Source organism: Phocoena phocoena, chromosome 8, assembly GCF_963924675.1.
Source record: "Phocoena phocoena chromosome 8, mPhoPho1.1, whole genome shotgun sequence".
In the NCBI taxonomy this organism is placed as follows: Eukaryota; Metazoa; Chordata; class Mammalia; order Artiodactyla; family Phocoenidae; genus Phocoena; species Phocoena phocoena.
The window spans coordinates 21,319,940-21,344,386 of NC_089226.1; the positions used below are offsets into that span (position 1 = coordinate 21,319,940).

The 24,447-nt window shown below is 47.4% G+C and overlaps 1 protein-coding gene across 1 annotated transcript; it reads left to right on the top strand.

The window, feature by feature from the left end:
- The first annotated feature begins 2,874 nt into the window (after positions 1–2,874).
- POU2AF1 (POU class 2 homeobox associating factor 1) lies at positions 2,875–24,447 on the top strand. Its single transcript, XM_065882758.1, has 5 exons — positions 2,875–3,010; positions 20,343–20,473; positions 20,998–21,040; positions 21,125–21,390; positions 24,076–24,447. The coding sequence occupies exons 1-5, from the start codon at positions 2,995–2,997 to the stop codon at positions 24,388–24,390; spliced, it is 771 nt and encodes a 256-aa protein (XP_065738830.1). The 5' UTR covers positions 2,875–2,994; the 3' UTR covers positions 24,391–24,447.

Below are 24,447 nucleotides of genomic sequence, written 5' to 3' on the forward strand. Positions count from 1 at the left end.
AATTTTTAAAACTATGTGAACACACTGGTATTTCAAGACATCTGGTTGGCATTAATAGAATTTTTTTCTTCAACTTCTTGAGGTATTGCACAAACATGGACACCTTGTCCTCTTTCAAACTATGCTATGTAATTTGACTTTTGATTCTGACTTATGGAAAATGTCTTCCCAGCAAATATTTGCCTTTTTGATCAAATCTTGGTTCCCAAATACCTGCCTATATGTGGTCATTGATATCTACTTTGATATCCACTTTCTTTGCTGGAGGCACTGAGTTGGACTCTGCTTCCTGAGCTTTGAGGTTGTCAGCAGTGGCAGGGTTTAAAGCTGGCCATGACGGTGGATGTGCTGACGTTTTTTTCTCTGCCACTGTACAAGGTTTGATTTCTTACAGCACCTCCGGGTTTGTCCTTGTCCTCCCCTCTTTCCAGAGGATTTATCCCTGAGGATATAAACTTCTAATGATCTGCTCCAGGTTTTAAAATATTAGCGATCCTATATTTCTGCTAATAAACATAGTTCACATTTGGCTTTCACTGATTTCAACTTAACGAATATATATTTGTGTTAATTATTTAAAATTTCAGCTCTAGTCAGATGAACTTGTGTCTTACACCAAGCTTATCACCTAGTAGCCCTGTGATACTGGGCAAATTAGATTTCCTAAGCATCTGTTTGTTCTTCTGAACAATATGGGTAGAAGTTTTCTCATAGAGTTGTGGTGACGAGATAATGTAGTTAAGGCTCCACATGGAGCTTGGTACATAATAAGTTGTTATTATTACTTCATGGAAATCATTATGCTAGGCCTGTGAGGAGACACAAAGCTGAATAAGAAAAGAGTTCTTACTTTCATGGAACTTGGAGAGAATAAGACAGATGCCCAGACTACAGAGCAATGTGAGAGAGGACCACTGAGGTCACATATCCTCCTAAGAAGGCTGTGAGACATTCAGAGAACTGCTTCTTCATTTTATAAACAAGGAAAGTGAGACTCAGAAGGGTTATGTGACTTGGTTAAGGGGACATAGCTAGTGAGTGCCAGAGCCTTGTTGGGAACCCATGTCTCCTCCGACAGAGCCAGGCCTGATGGATGTGTCCCTGTTTCTGTGGATACACTTCAGTGTGGCCCAAGGCCTTGTAGCACTGCTACCTGCCAGGCCACTCACTGGAGCCTCCATGTCCTAAAGCCCAGAGGCTTTGTGCTGAGGGCTCATAACTCAGCCAGGAGATAGACTTTGCTTTTTGAGTGAGTTTGGTTGGTTTATGTGGCTGGTTTATGTGGACAACATTTCTTCTCAAGACCTGCTTTCAAACCAACAACCCATTAAAGACAGTAATTCATTAAATTCATCACTTCATTTGAATGAACTTTTATTGAGAGACAGATATGCTCCAGCTCCTTTGTTGGCACTGGGGAGACAAAGATGAAACATCCTTGCAGAGCCTACAGCGGCATGCAACAATTTACTGCCACATAACAAACAAAGTGCTCCAGGACCTGAGGAAAGAGGGATGGATATTTTCTGGATGAGGAGGTTTGGTGGGTCAGAACATTTTCCGCTGGAAGGATCCTGAAAAATGAGGAGATGATGATTTTTGGGTGAGGAACTGGAGAACAGGAACCGAGAGAGAGAGGACAGCAGTGTCAAAGGCAGGAGCTGCACGGGTGCAGAGTGGTGCTTAGAAGGCACTGGGGACCAGTGGCAGGGGTGGGCTCAACTGGGCCACGAGCCTGGGACGGTAGACAAGGATTAGATTGCCAGCGGTCTTCTGTGCCTCCAGCTCTGTGGCTGAAGGGACCAGGTGAAGGCTTTTTAAGCTGGAGAATGGCGTGATTCGATCTAGGTTGTGTGAGACGGCTCTGAGGCAGTGTGGAGGGCAGAGCAGCAAGGCCCCAGACCGGCCAGAGGGGGCCCAAGTCAGGTGGTCTTGACCCCAGACTGATGGGGTCATTAGGACCTGAGCATGTGGACTTCAGGTACCCAGTGACAGAAGGCAACCAAACTGGGAAGAAGTCCATGGCCTAACACCCCAAACACTATCAGAGGGTGAACCCCATTTCTTTTCCGCCGAGTCACTTCATGTGGACAGCTGTTGCCGGCTAGGAGGGAGGCTCCTTCACATAACGTCTGCAAGTTCTCTTCGAGAACCCAGCTCCAGTTAAAGAGCCCGGGAGTCTTCTTTCTGCGCTGAGGGAGCTGGCCTCTTTCTCCGTGGGCATGTGGACCATCAGAACCGGTGTTCCCCCTATTTAAGCATGACTAGGCCTGGCCATTTTGGTCGTAGCTGGGGGGCAAGGGGAAGCGCTAACCTGGTTCAAAATGGAATGCACAGCAAAGCAATATTAAAAGAACAAGGAGGTTGTTTAGTGAGGCTTGAAGAGTCTACAGGTGTTTCCTCCTGTGTTGAGAAACAGTGTCCCCTGGGAATCGCATTTCCCGTCGAGCAGGGCCCAGGGCCCAGGGCGGACTGAGCGCTGCCGACACCCCGGTGGTGGAGAGGCCTGAATGGGTGCCACAGAAAACCCAGAGTTTTCCAGGGGGTCTTAGGGCCCATCGCAGCGCGGAGGGGGGCACGACTGGACACACACGCTCACGGAGTTCACACTCACGCACACTTGCCCACGCCCCGCGCACCCTGGCACCCCGTGGGGTTGCGTCCCGCGGCCCACGGCCTCCCGGGCCGGCTGGTTGTGCAGATCCAGCCGGCTGGCCGCGAGCATGGCGCATGGAGGGGTGGGCCGCCGGTGGGCCCGTGAGCGCGCGCAGGGGGGTGACGGGCGCCCCGCTAGAGAAGAGGGGCGGCGGCGGCGCCCGGGGTGGGAGGATGTGATGACGCTGTGCCCCCGCCGCGGGAACTCAGGCCTTTAAAAGCCGAGGAAACAGCCTTGAGCAGGCGGTGGCTCCACTGGAGGCAAGCACACCCGGGTCTCACATTAAAGAAGCCAAACTGTCTGCTTCAAAGAGAAAAGGCAACATCCTGTCGCAGGCCATGCTCTGGCAAAAACGTAAGTGGTTTGGCTGTGGCTGTCGGAGCCGAGTCAGCGAGGGAGGGCCTGGGCTTCGCCAGGCATCCGGGAGCCGGGGAGGTGCGGGGCGCGGGCGGGGGCGGGGGGACCGGCAGCGGGGTCCCGGTCACCGGCCAGGGGAGCAGGAGGGGCGAGGTAGGCAAGATGGAGCGGGGTGGAGAAACCAACCTGTCAGAGGTGATGCTGATTTTCCAGGCTGGAGGGGAACGAACTAGTGTTCCAAGGTGGGACAGCTCATCCTGTCTCCGCTGCCCGCATGAATCACTGTGGTGAAGAAAGGGCAGCTGATGATTCACAAAACACAATTTAGGGGGGAAAGCGTGGAGCTCTTTACCAGAGTGTCTTTACTTTTATAAACAGCTACTCTACCCTGTGGTTCAGTTCCGTGGGCCTGTTTCTCTCTGAGTTACTGAGCTTTCTGACAAAGGCACGATGTGTCTCTGTGACTGCATCGGGACGATGTGGAAACTTGGCTTGTCAAGCCTGTCCTCACCTGCTTTGCTGTCTTTCTCCTGTCATTCTTCTTCCCCTCTTGTGGCAAGGCTCGTGTGTCCCCGTGCAATGGGGCGCGGGTTTACCTCTAACCTTAATGTTTATCCCTGGAGTTGGATGGAACATCTGTGAACTTTATTTTCCATATGTGGGACTGAACAGAGACTCGTGTTATTAATAATTGAAATCACACAGAGATTATCAACAACATTCCTTTCTCAGAAAAACAAAGTCAACTCAATGGCCTCATGAGAGTTGAACCTTCCTGGGGCTCAGTTCTGTACTTCCTCAAGAAAGAAGTAGTACCAAAAAATTTCTCTGTCTTTTTAAAGGTGCTTAGGTCTTTAAAATGCCCTTTAATGAATTCAGGTACACCCTACCTCAAGCAAACTTAATATAAGAGAAACTAGATTTACAGAGAAAGATACATTAGGGAGTGTTTATTTATTTTACAAAAGATATTCTAATGGAGACCTTACAGTTCTGAAAATATACCATCATTGATTAAGTCATAACTTACAGTCACTTATCAGCAGTTCATTGTTTCCTTTATTTCTTGTGTAAATTCTTTGCAACTGAGCTTGTTAATGTGTAATGTGAAGGAACGATTTCAAAATTTCTCAGATTGTGAAGTCTCATCATTGTTCGATGTTGGCAAGATGCAGTTTTTTTCTTCAATGAAAGAAGTGAATTCTAATTTGCATTTGAGAGTTATGGAATCCTTCCAAGGTAACTAGGGATATGCTAGTGTGGGTGGTGGCCACCGCTCCCAGGAGCAGGATAGAGCAAGACCCTCCCCTGCGGGGGCAAAGGCAGCCGGCCCTGTGGGGGTGCATTAATGGTGGTAGGTGGGCATTAATGTCCCTACTGGGAGCTGCTGAGTGTCCATATGGCCGGACCCCGACACTTAGAGCCCGATCTGTGGATTTTATGTGAGCCCCTGGAGGGACTTCTGCCTTTATTCCTACCTACTCAGAGAAAGTCACTTTCTTCTTTTTTTAATCCTCAGGCTTCTTATATGTAAAATGGGGTAAAAATGATACCCATTCCACAGAGATACCCTTAGTAAGATGAGATGCCACCGAGATGATGTTGATTGCTCTGGTTCTGCTTCAGTGCCTGAGATACGGGTTGCTTCCTTGCACTCATGAGCTGCCATATTTCCCCCTCTTTGTTAACACACTGCATTGTTTTTTCTTTAGCTCCACCTAAGAGATTAACAATTTTTTTTTAAAGGGGATGCTAGAGGCACGTTTCCTGCTCACTCCCTGGAGGTCAGTCAGGTGCAGCAAAACTCCATCCTCAGGGAGACCACGTTGTAAATTCATCAGTGGAAAAACTGGGGTGAACGATTCTACCTGTTCAGATGCACATAATCAAGATTCTTTTTAATTGCTCTTTGGCATCTTAAAGGAAATTAGGAAAGGCCCTGGGTACTGGGCCCATCCCCTTACCCTAAGTGAGGCCCTTGTCTAAGGCACTGAGGGCACGTGGGTGACTAAACCCTGTGGGAAAACCAGTAAAAACAGGGCAGCATTGTCAGCCCGCTTAGAATCACCTGATGGAAGGTCAGAATTTGAAATCAGGCACCAAGAGCGCTGAAAAGGCACTTTCTTTTTTCAGAAAACACCCTTGAGGCCTGAGCTGAAATGACTGTACTATGGGGTTCTGGAAAGGGTTAAGAAAACATTCACTTTGTAGATGTTGCCTCCTCCCTACCTGGCCCGTGACCCCTGTTTGTGGACTAAATGTGAACATGGGCTTTGGTTCGGATCAGCTCAGAACTGGGAGCACACAGAGGTAGAAATCTTCAAGTCACAACCATGAATTGGAGATTTGCTTGACCGGCCAGTTGGACAAAGAAGTCATGCTCCCTGCAGATCTACCCACTGCCACCACCCCTCCCCGCCCCCCTGCGGTTCTGCACTTGGTCCAGCAGGTGCCACGTAGATGTGAAGAACTGACATCCACCCCAGCAAGAAGCCCTTGTTAAGGCCAGCTAGTAACGGTGCCGTAGAAATAGCAGGCACGATGGAGTGAGACAGGCCTGGGTTTGAAAGTTGGCTCTGCAGCTTAATTATTTAACCTTTTCGCATTCTTACAAATCTGGAAAATGGGGGTTCTAATGCCTGACTTACAAGGTTTTTGTCAGAACTAAAGTAGAGAATGGGGAAAGTGTCATCATGTCTCCTGAGAATTAATGACAGTGGTAAGAGAGCACCTTCCCTCCTGGGACACCTTTTGTGGGTCCATCTCGAGTGATTAGGACTATGCCAAATCCTTTCTAATCATTTCCCACACTTTGATTAGCATAGTTAAAAAGGCACATCAAAATATTTTTGAACGATAGGACCTTACATACAGTTTTCCAAGGGTCTAAATTAGAGGTCTGCCAACTATGGCCTGAGTGCCAAATCAGTCCCACCGCCCGTTTTCATAAATAAAAATTGATTGGGACATGGCCGTGTCTATTCATTTACATATTGTCTAGGGCTGCTTCTGCTACAATGGAAGAGTTGAGTAGGTGACACAGAGACCATATGGCCTGCAAACAATATTACTATCTGGCCCTTTACAGACAAGGTTTGCCAACCTCTGGTTTAAGATGATTTGGGTAGTACTTGGGATGTTTATTTCCCTAAGTTACTGGGTATCATGGACTTGCACAATGCCAGCACCAATGGGAGACAAAGCTTGCAGTCAACTGATTACATGATTTGCACGATGCCGAAATTTGACTTGGTTGACTTCTTCCTTAAAAGCAGTGGAACTGTGTATAATAAACTCAACACCACTTGTTAGAAAATGAATGAATTGAACAACTGCTTTTTATTGTTATTTATGTTAGAGAAAGATCTACATGAGAACAGAAGGCCTGCTTGACTGATTTTCTTTGAATTGACTGTTTGTCTTGGTGCCCCATTGACTTGGTCTTGGTGTTTCTTTGCTGTAGTGCTCAAGGAGGCATCTTAAGAACAGGAAATACTTATTATCAAATTATTATGGCATGAATGTTTACTCTCAGACAACTTGAACTGAGCAGAGATTCACCAAATAGATAAATTAAGGTCTCAAAATTCTCATTGACATAGAACTCTATACTTTCTCCAAGCTTCCACTAAATAGCCAACTTTTTGAGGACAGTTAAAAGTTCAGTTAGAGATAAGAAAAACTTGTAATATACATATAATTTTTGGAACTCTATCTCCTGCATAAATTCCGATGAACTTACAACAAGAAGTAATTTCGGTCTGTGGACTGCTTCTAATATTTCTAGTCTGTATTATATAACCTTTGCTTATTTAATAAGCCTAATAAACACCTTTACTTCCTACCAAGTTTATCTGTTGATGCAGTGGTTCTTGTTGATTAGGACAATTAGGATGCAAAAGATATTCACGAATTTACGTGCACATGGGGAGGTGAAATAAGTGACACACATCTATTAAGCGCACAGATTAATCGGTAAAAGAGCTGATGAGTTTCAAGGTGGACACTTTACTTCTTCTCCTTATGTTAACTAAATGAAAAACCAACCATGTCCCCCTCTACAGCCCAAAAGTTTATGAGTCAGAGGTTTTGAAAGCTCTCTTCTGATTCAAAGCTGCAAATCTGTTCTGTTGTGAGGAACAAAAAAGGACCAGCGTTGTCCACAATTATTAGCTAAATATCTGGACATTTAATTCACTTAGAAGTGCTGTAAATTTTTGCTTTTAAACTTTCTCATTACAAAGTAAAGATATTAGGTAGTTGTCCTTCTAACTTCTTTCTAAAGTGGCTTGTTTCCCACTAAATGAAGATGTCCACCAATTTCTCACTTTGAGCCAAAGAAACCAAGGTTGGCTAATTGATTATGACCATTAACATATTTTTCACCTTTATGAAATACTTAGTAACATTGTGGCTTTCTCATTTTTGTAGAGAAACTGCTTGATAAAGTGGGGCTGCCTGGGATGGAGAGGCTTCCTCTGAAACCCTCTTGTCCTGCTTGTGTGATGCTAAGACAAAGCGTTACTCTTGCAGGCAGGAAACATGGATTCTACTTTCCAGACTCTGGGTAATTAGGTGTGGGGCCTTAGGCAAGCCACCTAACCACTGTGGGTCTCAAGTGCTCCAGCTGTAAAATGGGACTTCTGTTTTCCTGGCTGAGGACAAGGAGACTGGACTTGACTGAAATCCTTTTCCACCTCGAGTTGCTGAGTCTTCATGAGTGCTTATAAAAAATAAATACATATTTTCAAATGCAGCCCAGGTGATTCTCATGGGCAGTAGAGCTGAGAACTGTTGACCTGGAGGCTGAAATTGATGGCTTAGAATATACTTTTGGACATTGCACCGCTATGAGCAGAACACGTTCAATCCTTTTCATAGGGATAAATTTCAGTTGAGTGCTTCCCTGGTGCCGTGCAGTATACCAGATGTTCTGCTGGATCAGTGTGGATTGCATTTGGTGGTTATTGAAGAGACCAGAAAATCCATGGATTTAAATAAATAAGACAGTGGTATAGTTTCTCTCACACAAAAAAGTCCATAGTAGTCTGCAGGGGCTGTATGGAGGCTCTAAGTGCCAACAGTATCTCAGGCTACTTCTGTCTTTCTGGTCTGAGGTCCTTGGCATGTGGCCTTTGCCCTCAAGTTTGCTTCATAGTTGCACTGTAGCTCCAACCATCACATCTGTGTTTCAGACAATGAAGAAGAAGAAAAGGGAAAGGCAAAAAAATCATGCTTCTCTATCATGGCATCTCCCCACCAACACACAACTTCTGCTGACATCGAATGGCCACTCCCATCTGCAAGGGAGAATAGTGTAATTGTTTAGCTGGGCACATTGCCAACCTTCCAAAATGTCGGGGTTGACAGTAAGGAAGGAGAGGGCAGATGCTGGGTGTGGCAACCGCCAGTCTTTGCCACACTTTGAATGTATTATCTCATTTAATGCTCATAAAAATTCCATGAGGTAGATTCTGTTTTAAGCTCTATTTCATAGATGAGAAAACTGAAGCTTAAAGATGAGATTAGTAACTCACCCTGAGTGCTGTCTTGCTAAGCTGTCCTGTCTCTCTACCATGGTGCCCGTCTCACTCACAGGGCTTAGGAGGATGCTATTGGTAGAAGCACAGGCCTTCCATGTTAGATAAAGGAGCAGTGACAAAATGAAGTGCACCAGCTGGCAGATGTCTGTTCATACTTTGGAAACATTTTTGGTGCATGTGTTTCAGCTTGCTTATTGAAGGAAACGAAGTTTTTGCTTTCCTGCTATACCTCCTTCACTGGGCTCTTTGCAGATACTTTAGCTGAAATGGAGGGTTCAAAGGGGAGGGGAGGACCTAGAATTGCCCCAAAATAACATAGCCTGTCTGTTTTCTTGGGAGCCCTGTGTGGCAGCCTGTGCTGGAAGCCAAGGCTTTTGCCTTCTTGGCACTTCCTTCATTCTGAGCTGTCTAGAGTTTGGAAGACTCAGGCTCTCCCTTCACGTGTGTGTGTGTGTGTGTGTGTGTGTGTGTGTGTGTGTGTAAGTGAGGTGTGGAAAGCAAGGTAGAGGGGATTATTTTGAATTGGAGAGTGACAGCTCTGTTCTTTCTCTCCCTTCAGCAGTTTAAAGCTCAGCCTCTGGGGCAGGCAGATCTGAGTTTGAATCCTAGATTTATGCCTCAGTGGTTGTATGAAGCCGGCTTTGCCTCACTTTGCTGCCATTTCCTTGTATGTACAAGGGGAATGCAGTTCTTCATAGGGCTGTGGTAAGTGTTTACTACTGTGCTTGGCATTAAGTCAACGCTCAATAGCTATTAGTTACTATTATTATGTTCCTATTCTCACTCACTCTACCTCTGAGGGCAAAGTTTATGCAGCTAAGCCTAGATTACAGTTTGTATGGCCTCTGAGTTCTGCCTTTCTTGTGAACTAGCAGGTTGCATATTTCCAGTCTTGTAACTCATGGTGGGTTAGTGATCAGGGCTTACATGGATGGTTAAGCTGGTCATACTGTGACCAAACTTGGAACTTGGATCACAATTTCCTACCAGCCTCATAAGGTGGGATGGTGAATGGCTTGTATTGACTGGCAAACTCGTGTTTGTTTTTTAAATTCACAAGATAGGACTTGAGGTGTTGTAATCTAGCTTGAAGTGTGCAAGAAATAGAACAAGTGATACTGAAAACTGAAACAACAATGTGCTGCCTCCTTTTCTCAGTAATGGTTTCATTAGTATCACTTTCTGGGAAGAGCAGGTAGCCAAAGAATTACAAACCAGAGTCATACTCGGACCAGGTGTTGGGACCAAAAAGGATTTGACCACACTTAAGAAAGATGAATTACTTTTTAATTCTCTAGAAAGAATCATAAATTTAATTGGAAGAGGAGTACGAAGATTGCTATAACCTTCCAGGACTGAGCAATGCTGGGAAGACAGAAAAGAAAGGAAAAAGGGAGGCAAGAGAGTTGAAGATAGAAACAAGTTTTAATGCTGGATGAAAGCAGCACCAACTTAGGAAAGAAAGGTATAGAAGGAAAATCAACCATCCATTTATCATCCCATGCAAGCATGCATCCATCCAATAATGGAATTATTTCCAGCTAGGGAAATCAACGAATGAAGTAAATCCCTTCAGCAGGAGGGAGAGGAAAATGGAATCAGGGAAGATGTCATGGAGCATATATATGGCTTCAGATGTGGATCCTCAAGAATAAATGGTAAACGGCCTTCTTGCTTAGATTCTGGGGAAGGAAGAGCATCTTAGGATGTAAAATATTATCATTGGGAAGAAAATCCAACTCTATCTATCTCGGCTGGTGTCTAAAACATTTTTGTCACAACCCCCTTTATTCAAACCAGATCTACTGCAGACCTCTGATACAAAAGTAAACATGGAGCACTTTTGGGAGGCTCTTGGAGCTCTGACTGCTCATTCACCCCCAGACTCCCCCGCTTCCTTCCCTTTCTTGGCAAAAAATTCCCTTCATAGGCACCTTTACTCTATTCCAGAGTTTTTGATTACAGCCTGACAATCCTGACCTGGACCAGTCCTCTGCTCCTTAGCAAGAACTCTGATACCTGGTCACAGATCCTTGGTTTAAATACTTCCAGGGTAAGGACCTCACTCCTAGAGGAAAGTGAGTCACTGTGAAGCATGTTGTATTCGTTTCCATGAAGCTTTGAGACTGTGAAAGTCGTGTTTTCAGTCTACATAGGTATCTTGTGAATACGGAAGGAGGTACATTCCTCAAAGATTGACCTAGTGACGTCTTTCCCAGGCTTGCTGTTCTAACTTCTTCAGTGTCCTTCACAAGGGATTTCCCCCACATCATAAGACCATTGGTTAGTAAACCCGAGACTTAACAAAAAAGCTCCTTTTGACTGGCAGTTACATCTCACATCATGAATCAATTATTAGGGCTGCCTTCACTTATGTAGGCTGTACCCAGGCCACCATGAGCCTTGAGTCTTGGGCAGTTGGGTCTGACCCCAAATATATAGCTGATGCTGGGCCTGAAGAGTCCTTCCTCCAAGGAAGTGTTCCCTACCTGAGGGTCTCAGGAAAATTTTATTTATTTTATAAGAGTCTTTGGTCTTGGAAATCCTAAAGTAGATATTGCTTAAATCAAGGAACAAACAACTGAATGTCCTCAGTTCCTAACCACAGGTTTTTCCTGTTCTAGATCATACTGGCAATTAGATTTAGGCTTTGTATTTCAGTCTAAAGAGGGTAGATGTATCTGCCTCCTCTGCTCCATCTCCTCATTCTGGTGCTGCCTTTCCGTAGAATTTGGGTGGGAGCCCTGGGTTGGTTCACTCCCTGATGTGGTCTCGTGCTCTCAGTGTAGGTCCCTTCTTCCCCCATTTTGATCCCTGTTGCTCTAGGTAAAGCTGAGGCAATACCCAATATGTCAGCCGGAAGCCTGTCTTGCTCTATAGCTGGTAAAACTTCCCTCTCTGACCACTGAAGAGCCCTCCCTCATCCACTGCCATGTTTGCATCCCATATGTGATATGTGCTTCTAGGTTTCTAGTCCCTTGAAGATGTATCGATGACTATGGCCTCAGTCATGGCTGCATCCCTGTCCTTTTGGAGATACATACAGGTTCCTTGAGGGGCTACATCTTACTCTGTCTGCCACTCAAAAATCTCCAAGGTACTCCTTCCTAGAGTTGTCCTTTAAAAAGTCAAATCTGCCACCAACCTAATCCTCTGGTGGCTTTGGAAGAAAACAGTCCTTCTGCTCAGCTCATGGTATCTTTACGACAGGTCAGTGCCAGGATTTTGATGTCTCCTCTCCAGGCTTGCTCTGTTTGCATGTGAGGTCTTTGACCAGTGTCTCTGCAGCATCATTGGCCTCCCTGTCTCCTAAACAGGGCCATCCTGCTGCTGGGGACATAGGCGCAAGTACCTGAGGGATGACTTCCAGGAATACAAGGAAGGCAGACAGGCTTTGCTGGAGGAAGACGGCCCTGGGTATATTGAGGATAGAGACATTCAGTATCAGGATGCAGCAGGATGAGGGCAAGTTAGGGTCACTGTACCAAGGCTACTTCTCTGATGAGTGATAGACCACAGGTTTTGGCTGAGAACAAGGAGAAACAGCCATCTCTTGAAAACCTATTACATGCTAGGTGTTTGGTTAATTTCATACAATCCTCATGATAACCCCATGAGATGGAGATCATTATTCTCATTTAACAAGTGGAGAAACTGAGGCACACACAAGTTAAATTATTTGCCAAGGGTCACATAGTGATAAGCTATGTAGTAGGCTTTCCAAACTAGATCTGCTTCGGTTCCAAACAATGCCACACCACTTTTCAATGCCAAGGATTTTAGGGTTGCATTAGATGCTTCTTCCCTTCCTAATTAAAATAAATGTACCATTAGAAGGAGGTGGTCTCTGACTTCACTGAGAGTAATTGTAGCCTGACTCAAAAGCCCCTGCAATTATGAATCTCAGAAAGTTAGATCTGAGACAGCCTAGAACTTCTGAAGCCAGCTGCTTTCCATCTTGGAATCTGAATTCCTAGGACTGGTCTTCCCCTAGTGGGCTAATAAGCCAAGATAGGATAGGTGAAACGTCTTTGGGGTTTATCCAGGGTCCCTAGGCTGAGGAAGGACCCTGAACATCTGGGGCTCCTTTGTTACATCTTGGGCAAGGCTTCCATTCATGGTGTGGGCTGAGCCTGACCCCAGAGCCATCTCCTTGCACTGGAGACAGAACAGTCGAGCCTCATGCACTCTTCTCTTTATACAGCCCCAGGAGGCTGGGGCCCCTGGCTGGCTGCTCATTCAAGCCCAACTGAATCAAGTGAGGCTTGGACTTGACATGCTACAGAAAGGCTTTCCCACCCAATTTACACTAGATTGTAGTTTACTTTTTTTTTTTTTTAATGTAGGCCAACAAAGAAATCCCATATACATGTAAATTTAGGTTTTTATTAAAAACCTGATTAGGTTATTATTATTCAATCAAATTATTATTATAATAATGCAATTATGAGGCAGATGCAGCTCTGTCACCATTTGTAATTCTAGGTTTGCTTGTGCAATTATTTGATTAAATCTATATTCCCTAATAGACTAGACAGTAAGCTCCATGACGGCAGGGGCATGGTTTCCTCCGCTCTGTTCACAGAATGCACTGCCAGGGGTCTCCTACTGTTGACCCCACCCTGGGACGTGGTATCTGAGACGGGAGCTCTTTCTGCTCTGGTGACCCCAGTTTCTGTAAAAGGCAGGCAGATGCAGCTGGTTTCTCAGGTGGACCTATCCGCTGTCATTTCAGTCGAAAAATACCAAAAATAAAACTTTGCGGGGAATTGTGTGGGTCTCTCAGTTCTCGCCACTCCTCATGTGAGCAGACTGCTGGTAAGCTTCTCATGGACTTCTCTCTCCCTCCTCGGCTGGGAGACACCCTCTCTTGCGGGAATTGGCAGTCAAGGGAGATTGGATCAGGGTGGTGCGAGCCCAGACCCCCAGCGTGGAGGGAAGAGGGTTAGAACGGAGCAGGGGACCATTCAGTGGCCCACCTCCAGTGTCCCCCAGAGAAATAAATGGGATTTGCCGGGGCAGAGAGGAGGCAGGATGTGAGGCAGAAGCGGACTGCACTTGGAATCAGAGGTCCTGGGTTTAGTTGATGACCCTGCTGTTTACAAGCACAGTCCTCAGGCAAATCACTTAAAATCTCTGAGCATCACTTTCCTCATCAGTGAAAAGGAGGGTAAGAAGAAGACCTCCCCTGCCTATTTCAGAAGTTGTGGTGAGTCTTCACGTGAAATCATTTGTGTCAAATTCTCTGTGAGCCACAGACCATCTTGCAAAGGTGAGTGTGGTGAATTCTGAGTTCCTGGGAGTTAAGATCATGACCAGGAATCACACAGACCTTTGGCAGCCATGCATTCAACATACCTGCGTCTCCACAGAAAAGAGGTCTCACACTGACACTGTCTCTGGGAGTAGGGAGCAGTATCCAGAGCCTTCTGTGCTCCTCTTGTTCTGTGGGAGGGTTGGAGGGAGGATGGATGTGTGGTTTGGGGGGTGCTGAGGGCTCTGGGGGAGGGACGCCTTAGCAGCAGTGCCTGTGAGGGAAAAGTCTGAAGGCTCTGCCACTAGAGGCCTTGTGGCTGAGTCTACCCAAGGCCATGGGGTGGGACATCCAAAACTTTTGGTCTGGCCAGGTCTGGGGAAGTCCTAAGTGACTGTGGCCCTCGTTTAGCTTTCCCAGCGACCTGTCTATGGTTGATCAGTGAGCTCTGTGTGGGCTGATGGGGATATGCCTCTTAGAATGGGGACACAGGGAGGGGAATGCCTACTGTTCCCTTCCTTTCCGTGACCAGACCAGAGAGCATGGGCTCAGCCGCCATCTTTGAGATCTCCTGATGGAGACATCCTACTCTACACATGAAGTTGTCAAGACTTACTCTTGATTGGCTGACCAGTAGCCTTCAAGCAACATCGAATCCTAATTCAGTTGAGGTTCCACTTTCCCATATCTTCTGTATACCTTTAAAGCCACCCTTTTTGTCCGTCTATCTTTTTCTCGTCTTCCCTGTTATGCAGATTGCTAGAATACGTGAGTGACACTTCAATATTTCCTGGCTGCAGGGTCCTCCTCTGTTCAAATATTAGTGAATAGAAAACCTAAATTTACATGTAGATGGGATTTCTTTGTTGGTCTACATTAAAAAAAAGGTAAACTACAATCTAGTATAAATTGGGTGGGAAAGCCTTTCTGTAGCATGTCAAGTCCAATCTTTGGCCAAAGCCCAAGTTCTTTCTTCCTGTTTGGAAAAAAATCAGCCATTGTCCATGAATGCAAAGAACAAATTTTAAGACTTTGACTCAGACCTTCACCAAGAACACTTGCAGTCGTGTTTCAATTAAGGATATGAATAATCCTTCAGCTGAAAGGAGCTAAACTTTCCTGGGAGCCCTCATCTGTCTTAGGTCAAGAACACAAGCAAGCTTGTTTACATTAAAGTGAAAAGTGTCAGCAACTTTTGTGACTTTATTTTCAGTTAGAAGCTAGGACAAGTTTGTTAGCCCTAGGCTTGAATTCCTATTGTTCAATTATTTGTTTTTGGTTTTGCTGTAAGTAACAAGAATATTGTATTTCTCCTTAGTGGGTCTTTTTTATTTTTTAAAATACTACTGAAGGTTCAGCAGCAACAGTGAATCATATGTACTGTGGTTATTTGGACTGATCCATAATGTGTTATGTGTCCTTCTGGGCTAGGAAAGCTTTGTCTTTCAAAATGGCCTCGTGTGGCTGCATCCTCAAGTTTCAACTAGACAGTTGTAAATGGGAAGCGCTTTCAACGAGCTAGACTGTCAGGATGGCTGGGCTGGGTTCCTCTTCCTGGTTCCCTGATGATGGAAATGTAGGCTTAGCATGGATCCCACCTTAGATTCTAAACTTTAGAGCAGCAATCCTGACTGGTGTCCAACTCACTGCCTGGCCCTGGTGGCTCATGGGAAATCTGTAACAGGACAATGGCTGGGAGAAGAGTATTCTTTCGAGAATATATTGGAAGCTGTTCTAGGTACCGCCTGCCTGAAGAGGGCTCTCTTAAAGCTGCCCTGAGGAGATGCCTGGGTGTTGGCTCCGCTAGGACCTACCTGCTTAGCCTAGCTTTCTCACTGTGGTGTGAACATGGTTTGCATGGGGTCATTAAATAAACAAGTGCTGGCAGTTTTGCATATTTCCTTGGTGATGTTAATTATACCTTATCAAAGGACCGAGGGCCATGTTTATTTAAACCTGTAGAATCCTATGTTCCCGAAGCTTGGTGCAAAGCAAGCGCAGGGCCCACATGCAGCCAGAGTGCTGTCTCAGGTGACCCTTGGGCTTGAATCTGTCATGGTCTGTGCTTTCCAGTGGAACAGCAGCTGCAGGACTCTTATTTTTGTGATGTGAAGCATGTCTGGGTATGCGGCAGGGGGAACTGAAATAGCCTCTGCTGACTTTTTATACCTTCAGATTTTTTCGTTGCTCATTTTGGAAAAGGGAAGCCCTCACTGGGGCCAAATTCATAGGTTTTTCTGTAAATGAGTGTTGTTTTTTTTCCCAAACAACATTGGTGACGGACTTGCCGTGGTGGAAAGGTAATATGGCTGAACTTCTCAGACTGAAAAAGGAGATTCCCAATGAGGGTCAAGAGGCTTGTGTTTAGGTGGAAAGATTTTTCTCAGTGCTGGACTGAGAAAAATGGACACTTGGATGCCCACAGAGGACTTAAAGGGCCTTCGAACCACAGGATAAATTATGAGAAAGCTTCAGGCTTTGAAAGCGTGCTGCATGGAGCTGCAATTCTACCGGTGCTATGAAAATCTCTGGTCAACTCTACTTTGGGAAATTGGACTTTCATCTTTCTCTGCTTGTGTATTACTATTTTGATCTCCTGTTTTATTTTCCTTGGCTCTTCTTTTATTTTGTATTATTATTTGAAGAAATTATTTTAATAATCTTAAATTTTTCTTTTGAATATTTTAGTTTAGTATTTTTTATTCAGGGATCCAGAAGACCCAAGGCAAAGCAATCATGACTGCGGACAAGCTTCTTTTCCTTTTCCAAATTTGAATTTGTGGGCTCATTTCTCATGCTAGCAGCAGTAGGGAGTCCAGTGTTTACTGTGGAATTAGAAATGTTTATCGCTGCTTCACAAAGGTTGGTGTGAAAGGCACCAACTGCATTTTCACCTTGAAAGTACACTCGGCCGTTGGGGTCCTGTGGAAATTGTCTTGAGGCTTCAGATTTTGATATTTCATGGGCACTTTGCAAAGACACTATCAGAAGTGCCTTCACTCTTGCCTACTCACCTGGCAGCAGTCACAGGATTCCTTGGCAGCTGGCTGGGGACTCCTGGGTAGGCAGTCAGGAGGTCCTTGGGAGCTGTAGGTGTTTCATGACTGCAGTAGGAAGAGGTGGGGACTTTGAAACTGTTCTCCATATGGTGGTTGTGCCAGGGCACACCTGTTGACACTGTGGGTTCCAAGGGAGTCCAGACATCAGAGGGTGATGACCTCTGCTCACAGCACCTCCCCAAGCCCTCTTTGTTCGTTGATTCAAAAACAACAGGAGGCAGGAAGCTCTCACTTGCCAAGAAGCTGGAAGTGCCCAGCTGTCCCCTTTGCAGCCAAGTGGTCCATGTGTCCACTTCCCAGGGGGGAGTGGGATTGGAAGTCCTCTGGGCCCTTCCCCAGAAGTGTACATGCAAATCAGAGGGGCATGAGCCGTATACCTGTCTTTGATCTGGTCTGAGATGTGTGCATGTGTGATGGGGCCTTTCTTGTCCCCCAACTGAGTTAAGAGTGTGATCACCATGCTCAGACCCCCAAATAACCCTGTCCCTTGAGTTTCTCCCAAATGCACAAAGCCTCAGGCTGCACTTTATGCCTAAGAACAGCTGGAAACCCAACCGGAGACAAGTGTAGGTTGAGTGATATGGGTGTGAACAAAAGCTGGTGTAGTTGTGGGTGACCCTGAGAATGAGTGAACAGAGTGCAGGAGGGCAGGGGCCCTTGTTCTCTGCCATCTCAGGCCATACCTGGGGTCTCTGGTCACCCCTGGGCATCACCCATCATAAGGGGAAGTGGCAAATGAACTTGTGGAGGAGTGAAACAGCCAGAAGGAAGGTTAAGAGGGATTCAAAACATGTCGTTTTGAAATAGCTGAAGGAATGGAATGTTCGCTCAGACTCTCCAGGGGACCTGGGGGTCTGTCTTCAGATGCTGGGAAGGGATACTACTACTAATACTAATGATATTAGCTCACATCTTTTCAGTGCTTCCTCCGTGTAAGCTCTATTCTAAGCATTTACACGTAATTCTCAGATTATCCTACCGGGTATATACCACTATGATCCTCACTCTGTAGATGAGAAAGCTGTAAATGGATTATGAATTGTGAGTTTCATTAGAAGGTAATGCCAGGAAAAATGGTACTTGTCACCATGAGGCAGGTCCAGTAAGAGGAAGAGCTTTCTGACATTTGCACTCTCCAGAGGAAGGTAAACATGGGTGGAGGAAGGGGAAGGAAAATAACGTGTGTTGAACATCGACCGCATGCTGGACATGGCTTTGGGAGCTTCCCGTGTGTTATTTCAGTTAATCCTCACAAGAACCGTGTGAGACAGGAACTATTATCCGTATTTTACAGATGAGGAAACTGAGGCTTAGGGATGTAAAATAAATCAACTGAGACCTTTCCACCAGAAACTGACAGCCCAGGTATCTTGAGCTCTTAAGTCCATTGTCACTGCTGTTTAAACAAAGATGATGGTGCACAGGTGGCCCCAGGGTGCAGGTACCAGTCTGGCTCGCTCTGCTGTACACTCCTGCTTCAGCCTGAATTTCACAAGTTGTAACTGTTTTATTGCTTGCCTGTCCCACTAGACTGCAAGATGCGTGTGGGCAGTGGCCACATCTATCTTGCTTAGTGCTGTATACCTAGTGCCCATCGATATTTGAAAGAATGAATGAATACCAGTAGAGATCCCTTGTTATGACAGGGCAAGTTAGAAAGAGGATGTTTAATCTCCTCTTGGGATGTTAGAGGGAGATCAGGGATGCATTAGCAGTGGTCCTAATCCCAGCAGAGCTTCAGAATCACCTGAGGGATTTTTATAAATATAGATTCGTAAGTCCACATCAGACCCCTGGAATCAGACACTCCAGGAGCAGGGCCTGGGTATCTGTATTTTGCATCACTCCCTGGTCGCTTCTGCTACTTGGCCAGGTTAGGAAGCCCCCATAAATGCATCTGAATCTGGGGTTCTCTGACTCTCATGTGTTTCTGGGGCTCTTGGACAGCACTTCTCTCTTGCCCCTGCTTCTCTGCCTGGGCTTCCAGGCCAGGCCGTGTGTGTGCCTGGAGCATGGTTGGAGGTCTGGTGCTGGTCAGGCTTGGGGTCTTATCAGGTGGGTATTTACTGAGCAAAGTTTAGTTAGGGCAGCACTGCGGAATCCGGCTTTAATAGATACCCAGGCTTCCGGGCTTTTGATTCAGAGCCCAGGTCCCTGGGCCCTTATCAGTGGATGATAATGGACTCCCATGTGAGTCGTAAGGCCCAGTGCTACTTGCCTTTCTTGGCTGACCCAGGCCTGCCCTCCAAGGCCTCCGGCTGTGGGCCGTCTGGGAGGGTAGATTGTCACTGCCCAGCCATGGCTACTTTGGACTTCTTCTCCTGCCAGGGAGAGCCCTGTGTTCCAGCTCATGGTGCTTTGGTTTCATGGAATTGATGGCAAAAGGCAGATGGAACCCTCTCTCGGAGGCAAGGCTGGATACTCTCTGGCCCCAGGGCACATGGATCACCATTGAGTATTTGTCCTGGGAGACACAGAGAACCTGGGAAGCATTCACTGCAGCCCATTCTAAAGTTCCAGGAGAGGTGAAGGGAAGGTGAACGGCAGCACATTTTGAATAATCATCCAACCAATTAATCAACAAATAACTTACTGAGCTTATTATGGACATGCTACTTGGGATGATATAGAGAAATAAGGTATAATATTTCACCTTGAGAAGTTTATAACCTAGCTAGGGGCATAAGAAATTTACCCCAAAAAGGATGACTAATTATTACATAGCAGACTACAAATTTATTGAATGCTTACTCTGTACCTGATTTTATACTTAGCATGTATTATGCTTCCCATTTGCTATGTCAGTGACTCCTTACGACATTCCTTTGATAAGAAACTGTAGGTTAAGAGGCACAGAGAGGTTTAGTAACTCGCCCAGGATCACACAGCTAGAAAGTGGCAGGGGCAGGTTTTGAGGCATCTGACTCAGAGTCCCTGCTCTTATGCCATCCCCTGCTGCCCCCTGTGATGAATACTAACCTGTCTGGAAGTGTTGAAGAGGTTGTAGGATGAAGCAAATTCTGTGGGCTCTGTGGTCAGCTAGGAGGCTTGCAGTAGTAGTCTTGGGTCAGGAAGAATCCAGAGGTCGAGAAAAGTGAGAGGGAATCCTCACCACGGGAAACTGCAAACAGAGAAGAGGAGGGGAGACCTTCAAGGGGGGTGGAGAGGAGTCTAGGTGGACCTTCTGGCTGGAGTCAGGCTTTCCATAGTGCTTAGTGTACAAAGAAGTTGGGAAAATGGGTTGAGGTCACCCGGTGGTGCTCGGGCCTTAATCCTCTGGGTGCAGGGGAGCCGTAGAAGTGTTGGGGCAGGAGGAGTGATAATACTGGGAGGAATACCCTAGGAAGTCTCGTGTGGTCCTGCACGTTCAGGCGCAACTTTGGTGAGCAGGCAGACCCTCGAGGAGAGGGGGCACATTGGGGTGGGGCCTGTCTGAGAAGGGAGACCGAGTACCAGTGATGCTTTCTTCACAGCCACAGCTCCAGAGCAAGCCCCGGCCCCACCCCGGCCGTACCAGGGCGTGCGGGTGAAGGAGCCAGTGAAGGAGCTGCTGCGGAGGAAACGTGGCCACGCCAGCAGCGGGCCGCCGGTGGCACCGACCGCGGTGAGGGGGCCGCTGTGGCCAGAGTGTGTGTGTGTGTGTGTGTGTGTGTGTGTGTGTGTGTGTGTGTGTGTGTGTAGGGCGCTGGGGGTGGTCAGGTGGCGGTGTACGGATGTCCCACTCCATGGGCTACTCCTCGAGGGCACGGAGGCTGCACGTTGCCCTGGTGTGGATGCCAGAGAATGGGCCCAGGTAGAAGTGCTTTGAAGTGGGATGAGGAATATGGGGCGGCTGGCTTGGTCCACTGAACAGCAGGTGTCTCACATGTCCTGGTGTGAGTTGAGGGCCTTCCCCCGGGACGTTGATGAAGCCAGTTCCCTCAGTGCACAGCCTTCTTGCTAAACGGGAACACCGATCCCTCGAAAGTATAGGTGGTGATGGTTGGGACATGAGGCTTAGTTCTAACAAGGGAGGTTCTTGCGCCCCACCCGATACCCTCCTGCCCTGGGGCCCTCTGGGCAAGCTCCCTGCAGAGGGTCAGCGGGAGATGGCTGAACCCTGATCCCGGTCTCCCTTCTCCCCTCTAGGTGGTGCTGCCCCATCAGCCCCTGGCGACCTACACCACAGTAGGTAAGAGCTCCCCACAGCCCTGGCCTCCTCCCGGACCCGCGTCTGGGAGACACCTGCAGCTCTGTAACTTCCTCCTTCCCACAGGTCCTTCCTGCCTTGACATGGAGGTCTCTGCTTCCACAGTGACGGAGGAGGGGGCCCTGTGTGCCGGCTGGCTCTCCCAGCCCGCCCCAGCCACCCTCCAGCCCCTGGCCCCATGGGCACCCTATACGGAGTATGTGTCCCATGAGGCTGTCAGCTGCCCCTACTCAGCTGACATGTATGTGCAGCCCGTGTGCCCCAGCTACACGGTTGTGGGACCCTCCTCGGTGCTGACCTACGCCTCCCAGCCGCTCATCACCAATGTCACGGTATGTCACACAAAGGCCTTTCTATACCCACCCATGCTGAGGGCACCCTTTTAGAACCAGGGCTGACTTCCAGACACCTGACCTTCCTTGCTGTTGATTCCCAGGATAATGCCATCATCTAAGCCCACCCCATCCTCCAGGAAGGCCTACTTTCATTCCCGATGACTTCAAATATCTTTCATAGAAAAGGCTTATGGCCTCCTTTGCCATGCTTTGTGGTCCTCGGGGTTGGCACATCCTCCTGCCTCTCTGTCCTAAGTCTCCCCTGCTGCCCCATAGGCAGTGAGTCTCGGTGATGAGTCTAAATTTTTATTAAATGGTGATACTTGTGTGGGGTCTCTTGCCGGAGCCAGCCTCTCCTTCCTACTCAGATTATGTAGGGGGTGATCGTTCACCCAATAATGGGATTTACTAGAACATTTTTAGGCTGAGCAACAGGTGACACAATTTTTCAGAAAACTGTACTTTTGATGGAGTCAGACCTACCTGCAGGGTAATGTTTTGAGTTCCACCTCTAGTGTCAGGTTGCCTGGGTTCAAATCTCTGCCCCTTCACTCACTAGCTATGTGATCCTGAGCTTGGTGACTTAATGCTCTGAGTCTCAGCGTCCTCATCTGTAAAATGGGTTGATGTCAGGATCAATGACATGATGCACGTAGAGGGCTTAGAGCGCTTCCTGGGCTCAGCATAGTTCCTAGCATACAGAAAGCACCCGATAGATGCTAGTTCTTATGATCGTTGCCAAGTTGGCCAACAACACTAACAAAGGGCCGTCTTCAAGTGCCAGATAGGAAAGGAAGTGCTTGCTCCCCCAGGAATGGAGGAAGGAAGAGAAACAGTTTTATGTGAATGATGCCTGTTTGACCAAAGGAATGGGAATTCTCCAAGTGTTCAGAGGAGAAAAGACCTGTGGTTACAGCTACATCCAGCTCCAGTCCAAGGAAAACTGTGGGAGATAGAACAGGGGCCTCGTGAGTCACTGCAGAACCACCCTTGATGATGGAACTTGCTTTGGTTCCCCAAATCCTCTCTGTTTACCTCAAGGTCCAGTGTCACCCTGATGCTCCTTCCCCTCAAGCACCGTCCAGGCACAGGCTGCAGGAGCCCTCCCACTCCATGCCCACCTGGCTACTCAGCAAACCAGTTGTGGGGCCTGAATGATGGCGGATGGGAAGGAGTTAATTCAACACCTCTCCCAGGCAGCTCATTTCCATATCAGAGGCCTGGGGTGAGGGTGGGGAGTGGTAGACACAATGGTTTCCCAACCGTCTCAGGACCGAGCATTCCTTTCATTATTTATCCTTTCATCACTCTCACCTCTTACTTTGAAAGGGTCTGTGTAACAAACAAACTATATTTATTAAGAAATAATTTATTTGTTTTGCCATTTTGTAAATTAACTCATCAAAGCTGGTTAGAGCTGCCAATCAGCACTCCAGATCAGCAGGAGATAAGACCTGTAATGATGACAGTTTGATGTAATTCTATCCCTGAGGCAAGAAACCTGCAGTCGCAGTTGACCTGTGCAGGTTTATGACTCAAAACTGTAGGATATCTGTTTGGATTTTTGAAATACTAGAAATAACAAGGCTTTGCTGGGAGGCTGGAAGTCCTCTGAGACCCTTTCCAGCTCTATCATTCTATAGAAAAACATCCTAAAGCCTTGCTACTCAAACTGTGGTCCCTGGACTAGCTGCACTGGTGTCAGCTGGGATCCAACCAGACGTGCAGTATGCAGGCCTGACCAGACCCCCTGTACCAGAATCTGCATTGCAACATGGTCCCAGGAGATTAAGATAAGCTCTTCCCTGAGTGACTCCAATAGTTCGCTCCCAAGACACAGTGGCAACTGGAGGAGCTATGACAGAGAAGGGAGTGTGGTAGGAGGAGGTTTTGGCCTCTCACACACACATCTTTCCATGCAAAGACCTTCCTCCCCCACCTGCTTCCTCAGCAGTGGAAGATAGTAAGAATCCAGACCCTGGCTTTGCAGGCTTGAGCTGGGATTCGTAGGGTGGCTGCTGTGCACGTGAAAGATGTTGCTTACAGAGGACCTGGGAGAACGGCCCTGACCTTTGGAGGTCCCTGGGTTGGCCACAGGGGGCCCAGCTAAGAGGCAGTGGAGGGTGAGGTAGTGGGAGGCTAGTGGAGCTGAGTCCAAGGGGTCCTTAAAATGCCAAAGCTGCTGTGTGGAGCCTGGACAGTCTCTGTGTCTGGGCAAGGCAGTGGCCGCTTTGGGATATAGCTGCTATGCCGTGTGATGGGCTGCTTGTTTAACATGCTGTGTTTTCATTGATTTTAAGATGCACACCTCCCCCCTCCTCACACATATTTTAATATCTCTGAAATCGGGATGCATTTTATATTCCGTGAAATCTGGAAAAGTATCTCTAATTCGCTCAGCTCTATGATGTCAGTCCTCTGTGTAATCTATTTACAGACGCTTCAGGTGGGGAAGTCGCATGAGCAAGGACATATAGCTAGTGAGTGACAGGGTAAGGGATGCGGAAGTTTGTCTGGCTTCTTCTCCCTTGGGGAAGACCTTGAGCAGGGACAGACGGAGACCTCTGGAGTGAGACGGCAGGAAAGGGCTGAGGTGAGGGAAACAGAGATCCCCGTGGGGACCAGGGTGGGCAGTGGATATACCCCAGGGCTGCTAACCAACCAGTGTCTCCCCCATCACAGACGAGAAGTGCTGCCACACCCACAGTGGGACCCCAGCTGGAGGGCCCAGAGCACCAGGCACCTCTCACCTATTTCCCGTGGCCTCAGCCCCTGTCCACGCTGCCCACCTCCACCCTACAGTACCAGCCTCCAGCCCCAGCCCTGCCGGGGCCCCAGTTTGTCCAGCTCCCTATCTCTATCCCGGAGCCAGTCCTTCAGGACGTGGAAGACCCCAGGAGAGCCATCAGTTCCCTGACCATCGACAAGCTGCTTTTGGAGGAAGAGGATAGCGATACCTATGCGCTCAACCACACGCTTTCCGTGGAAGGCTTTTAGGGCTGGCTCCCACCCGAGCATCCTGTCCCCTGAAACTGGGATTTGAAAATGAGCCTG

Coding starts and splice junctions, on each gene's coding strand:
- POU2AF1 (XM_065882758.1), top strand. Junction 21,041..21,124: donor GGCGACCTACACCACAGTAG/GTAAGAGCTCCC, acceptor TCCTTCCCACAG/GTCCTTCCTGCCTTGACATG. Junction 21,391..24,075: donor CGCTCATCACCAATGTCACG/GTATGTCACACA, acceptor CCCCCATCACAG/ACGAGAAGTGCTGCCACACC.